At 53.7% G+C, this 5,406-nt stretch overlaps 1 protein-coding gene across 5 annotated transcripts in view; it reads right to left on the bottom strand.

Annotated features, from left to right (window-relative positions):
- Window positions 1-316: 316 nt before the first annotated feature.
- The window catches only part of KCTD15 (potassium channel tetramerization domain containing 15), a 19,422-nt gene continuing 14,332 nt past the window's right edge, over window positions 317-5,406 (bottom strand). For all 5 annotated transcript variants that reach the window (XM_017855056.1, XM_017855053.1, XM_017855054.1 and 2 more), the window contains 2 exons: window positions 4,541-4,846; window positions 317-3,300 (listed from right to left, as the gene is read on the bottom strand). In XM_017855056.1, the coding sequence (XP_017710545.1) occupies window positions 3,142-3,300; window positions 4,541-4,846 (465 nt within the window). In that variant the 3' untranslated portion in view covers window positions 317-3,141. The remainder of the gene's footprint in view (window positions 3,301-4,540; window positions 4,847-5,406) is intronic.

The following is a 5,406-nucleotide window of genomic DNA, read 5'->3' on the forward strand; positions in this document are numbered from 1 at the left end:
AGTGCAACACGCTCATCACAGCCTGAACACTTGAGTCCAGGCTTGGGGGTCTGGAGAGGTGAAGGGAGGCCATGCCTGTACCACCTTTCCCACCAGATCTGCCAACAGCATGTGCACCGAGCGCGTAGAGACCACACTGCTGCTCTCTGGTCGGTCCTCAAATCAGGAAGCTTTGGGATTTGGGACTTGGGATGTTAAGGTCCTATTCAGTAGCCACACCAGGTCCCAAGTGTGGGGAGTGGTGGTTCCCGAGGACGCATGCCGGAGTACCTGATTGTGGCTGCTTCCGTGAATTACAAACCAAGGGCTAGAGCTGTAATTTATAAAATATCCTTTATTTATTCTAAGGAACAGTCCAGCAGTAGCTTAAAAAAAAAAAAAGACACATTTTTTGAAAGATATTATTAGTGTTGTGACCTGACATTGGGCCCCCTGTGAGTGGGACAGTGGCTGGGGCCACCTGCTGTGGCTTTGCGAGTTCTCTGCACTCACTGGCAGGGGTTTGGTGGGAAACTGGGAAGCTTTGGCACGATTCTGTCCAGTTGCTTATAATCAAGAATAATGAGTTTTGAGGTTTACAAAGAGCAGAAGTAACATTTATACTGCTGGCATTTGACAAAAGATTGCTTATAATATACTCATTCCAGGAAGTGTAAAAATGCTTTAAAGGAATGATAATTTGTACTTACTGTTTATGGGGACTAGATATATTAGAATTATAGCATCATTATGGGAACACAGTATTTCTCTATAAATTCAGAAATTCTCTGGTTGATGTAAAATCATACTTCCTGGTTTTACTTAGTTAGTAAAGAAATAAATAAATTAGAGTAACATTTAGTCAGGTAGTTACTCCTTTTTCCCCTTCTTTATTAATAAATTTTATTTTAGCACAATGCTTTACCCAAAAAGAGAGTTTGAGAATGTTCGAGAATCTCTACCACTCAGTAACCATGCTGGCTGTTGTATCAGAAAAATCCATAAACACACACAGCAGCGAGCTGTTTTCACAAGACTTCCTTGCTAATAAACACAACACTTTCTCCTCCACTCAGATGGGAGCCTCAGATGCCAAAACACAGATGTGCCAACTATAGGCTCGTTGCTAAGCAAAGAAACCTATCAAGTTTGTCCAGCAAATTCAATTGTACAATGGAATGGCGTCTGCTCTGCGGCCTTGGACAGGGAGCGGCTGGTCTGTGCGGCTGTCCCCTGAGGCAAGTCGAAGCTGGTGGCCCTTAGGGGGCAGGTAAAATGGTTCTCATGGGTTAGAACATAAGGGCTTTGAGAAAAAAATGCAAAAAGTCTCATTAAAATTGGAGGCCTATGTGAATCTGTTTACATAGAGGCATACTGAGATCTCGTTCTGTGCTCAGGTGAACTGCAGGTCTCACGCTGGCAGCGCGACTCGGCCCCCCTCCGGCTGGCCTGAGCCACCGCCTGCCACCTTCTCATACCATTACATGGGGGTCTAAAGAGGACATCATCCCCAACCAAGGAACAGTGAGAGAGAAAATCCCAAACATTTAAGACAGAGTTCAAAAGCACCCAGACGCCTTCTGTCTCTTTCCCAGTTCCCATCTGGCTAGGGGCTGTGAATCAGGATTCAGAATCTGTGCTGCCCGGAGGGGACAGACAACCAAATGCAATAAATAACACCAAGCTCAAGACCCAGTGACTGACCTTCCCCCACCACCGCTGCAGGTTATTCCTCCATGTGAACTGAAGGATCCAAGGGAGGAATCCATTCTGCCCCCAAACCTCCCTGCACAACATCGAATGCGGGAGTCTGGCTGCTGCTTCTGCACAGGACAGAGCCTCCAGTCTTTTGCTTGAGAGCATCATTTATGGCATGGACTGGGAACGCAATGTGTTCACACAAACGCACGACAATTGTACATCAGCATCTTTACAATATTAAAGGAGCCATATACAAGTCTACAGCCATTGTACACAGGATGGTGATGGCTGGGGAGCTCCACCCACCAGTCCTTTGTGGTTTCTCCACTGGAGAACACTCCGGGAGCTGTCACAAGGCCAGGGGGGCAGTGTCCATCTTTGGGCCTGTCATGTGAGGGCAGCAGGTCTGCAAGGACTCCTCAGGGCCAGTCCTCACTGGAATCGGGGGTCAAGAGCGCCAGGTCTGTCTGTGTCCAGGTCTCATCGGCAGGCTAGTGTAACAAGTTTAATTAAAACTCTGTGCATATTCGCATGAGAAAACTGGAGCTGGGGATGGCTCCCTGAGCTGGGGACCTAGAAGACGCTGCTGACAGATGGGCCCCTTTGTGGTGGGGCCCATTCCTGAGGTAAGGTGCAGCCCTGAGCCTGGTCCGAATGGGAGGAGATTTCTCCAGCAGCCCAGGTGCCAGTCCACACAGACAGAACCAGAAGCCCCCGGGCAGTAGGAGGTCAGGTGACCCGGGGAGTGCAGCCTGAGCCCCCGACGGCAGCAAAGGTGAAGGTCTCAGGTGGTTACAGAGTCACTCAGCCCTCAGGCCCCCACCACTCTCCTCCCAGCAGCCCTGTAGCACACATCCCTGCATCTGTCCCGAGAACCCCAGCCCTGCAGGCATCTAGGCCTGAATGCCAGGCAGCTGGTCCACCCTGTGGCCATGCTGTGCAGCCATGCTGCACATCCGACTGAGAACTGAGCACCAGATAAAGAAGCGTTGGTCCTTGTCAGCCTCTCTGACTTTTGCAGTTAGGGTTGCATCCATTTTAAATACTGTAGAAAAATAAGCCATCTCGGACGCTAGGAGACCCGCCAGAGTCTGCCCTGCGTGGAGAGGGATAAACAGCTCCTCTGAAGTAGCTGCAGACAGCTCTTCCAAACCCACCCCAGCAGGCCCCAGGGCCTCAAAGGATGCTGCGCCAGGCTGGGAAGCTGAGGGGCTGGGAGAGCTGGCAGCCAAGTTCCCACTGCTGCATCTTTGGGTCACATCAACAGTCCTTCTGCAGGCATGCCTCCAGCATCCTACATTCTGTTGCCATGACACCTGGGGCCCTGGTGCTTGCTGGGCCAGCTTTGGACCCTGTAGCCTCACCCTCAGTCTCATGCCCATGGCCAAGCATACACAGGCAGAACTCCCCAGCACTGTTTCCAGGTTCCTGGGGGGGCCCAGGTAGGCACTGAAGTAGGGCCTAGTCCAGGGGTTCCTGCTTGATCCGAACAGCAGTGGGGGTGGGCTGCGGCCGCCGCTCCTCCCGGCAAAGCACATACTCGCTGAACTGGGAGGAGTCCACGCCGCCCCCACAGGATGCGGCCACGCTGAAACCCCTCTGGAACAGCCGCTCCAGGACCTGCCCAGGAAGAAACAGAGGTCATCAAGGCCAAGCTGCAAGAGGACACCTGGCTTGGCCTGGCAGGCAGGTGGGTGCCTGCTGGGGCAGCCAGCCAGAGCACCTTCTCCTGTGATGGTATCAGTCTCGCTCACCAACAGAGGTCCCTACAGAACCACGTGCTGGGTTCCACCATCAGAGGGACAGAAGTTGCCAGGCCCAGTGACCCCTCAGGTTACCAAACCCAGTTGCATGACCCCATCCAGGTCACCATTCTGTTGCCCTTAGGGCCTTGATTCCAGGAGGCAAAAAGAGCCTTTGGGTCCCTTCTTTCTTCTGTAGGGTGTAACCTGTGCCCTTTCTCCAGACACATGGCCCCAAGCATCCTGCCTAACTGAGTCCTGCCCCAATAATGGAGAGTTCCCTGTCCTTCCGCCTCTAGGCATCCAGCGGCTTCCCTGAGCTGTGCATTCCAGGTGGTTTGAGGCCTGGGGGCATATCAGCTAGTGGGAGCTCTGGAGGGAGAGAAAAAGGAGAAGTCCTCTCAATATTTGAGTCTCTGCAGGCGTCCACAACTATGTGCGTTTGTGTCTCTGTGAGGGCGAGTTCTGATGACTGTGTGTAACACCTGCCTCCTGCAACTAGCAAGTTCTGACCAACAGGCTGTGGAATACATGCATGGGGGGACCTCTTCCCTGCAAAGCCCATTCTACCCTAAACCGGAAATGTGCCAAGCTCTTGGGTCTGCGAAGAGCTGTTGGAAAATAGGCCCTCACTCCATCTGAGCTGTCCAATTCTTGGACCCATCCAGGAAGAGCTGGTCCAGGGATTCTCTTGGCAGCTGGTGGGTGCCTGTGGCTCCCAGGTCAGCAGGGAGAGGGAGGGGGCTCCAGGCCACCTTTCCACTCAGCCTCTGTCCTGCCTCGCCTGTTGCCTGGGTTTAATTCGAATCCAAAGTCAGAATGTGGGTGTCAAATGAAGCACGCTTTGTTGAAAATACTCTGGGCCATTTTTATAGAACATCCTTTTAGAAAAAAAAAAAAAAAGTTCAGATCGATTTTTTTAAGTCCATCCCCCAGGCACCATCATTTAATTATGAGAGGGATATAAATTATGCATCCACACATTGTTGCCTTTTTTGTAGGATGGCACGGAGGGCTTCACCATTTCAGGGATCGCGCCTCCCTCCAGCTCACTCTGCCCCGGAGGGCTCCGCGGACACCGGGGGTGCGGCGGGGAGGGGGCAGCGCGCAGCCCTCACCTGTACCGAGTTGAGCCGGCAGTAGCCGTTGAGCGGGAAGCGGATGACGTGCGTGGGGTCCTGGTTCCAGCCGGCGTTGACGGAGTTGCACATGACGTCTCCTGTCTCAGGGAAGACCTCCTCGATAAGGGCCTTCTCGCCGCTGAGTGCGATCCGCTCGCCCAAGTCGGGCGTGACGCGCACCACCAGGCAGTCACAGGCCCGGCTGCGGCGCCGCTGCTCCTGCTCCTGCTGCCAGCGCTCCAGCTCGCGCACCATGGGCTGGAGCTGATAGTAGCGCGCCTCCTCGTACAGCAGGCTGAAGTCCTGGGGACAGGCGCACAGGGTGTTGATGTAGGTGTCGGGGTAGGGGTGGGTGGGGGGAGCAGGGGAAGGGGGAGGTGGGAGGCGGCCTGCCGGTTCCAACCAATTCTGCAGGAACTGCGACTCCCAGGGCATCGTGTGGACTGGGCCGGTTGCACCCATTGTACAGATGGGGCAACTGAGTGTTTGCAAGTATAAGGAACCTAGCCTTGTCCCAAGGGCAGCCGCTGATGTGCACCTGTGCCAGCCCCCCTGAACCCTTCCATCTGGCCCCAGGCACTGGGCAGTGAAGCCTCCCCATGGAAAGACCGGAAGCTCCACTAAAGGAGGAGACTGTGCCTATGCCTAGGGACCTGCTGATGCCTTAGAATCCCACCGAGAGAAGAGATCATGCTGGGCACAAGGCAGCCGGCCTGTGCCTATTCTGGAGAAGCTCACAGCCCACCTGGAAGCAAAAACAGTTCTTCTCCAGCCAGGCCTGCCTGGGTCACATTTTCACCTTTATCATCAACCAGCCCTGAGACCTCTAAATCCCTCTATACCTCAATCACTGAGCGTCTCAG

The sequence above is a fragment of the Rhinopithecus bieti genome, unplaced genomic scaffold, assembly GCF_001698545.2.
Source record: "Rhinopithecus bieti isolate Rb0 unplaced genomic scaffold, ASM169854v2 scaffold_39998, whole genome shotgun sequence".
Classification (NCBI taxonomy): domain Eukaryota; kingdom Metazoa; phylum Chordata; class Mammalia; order Primates; family Cercopithecidae; genus Rhinopithecus; species Rhinopithecus bieti.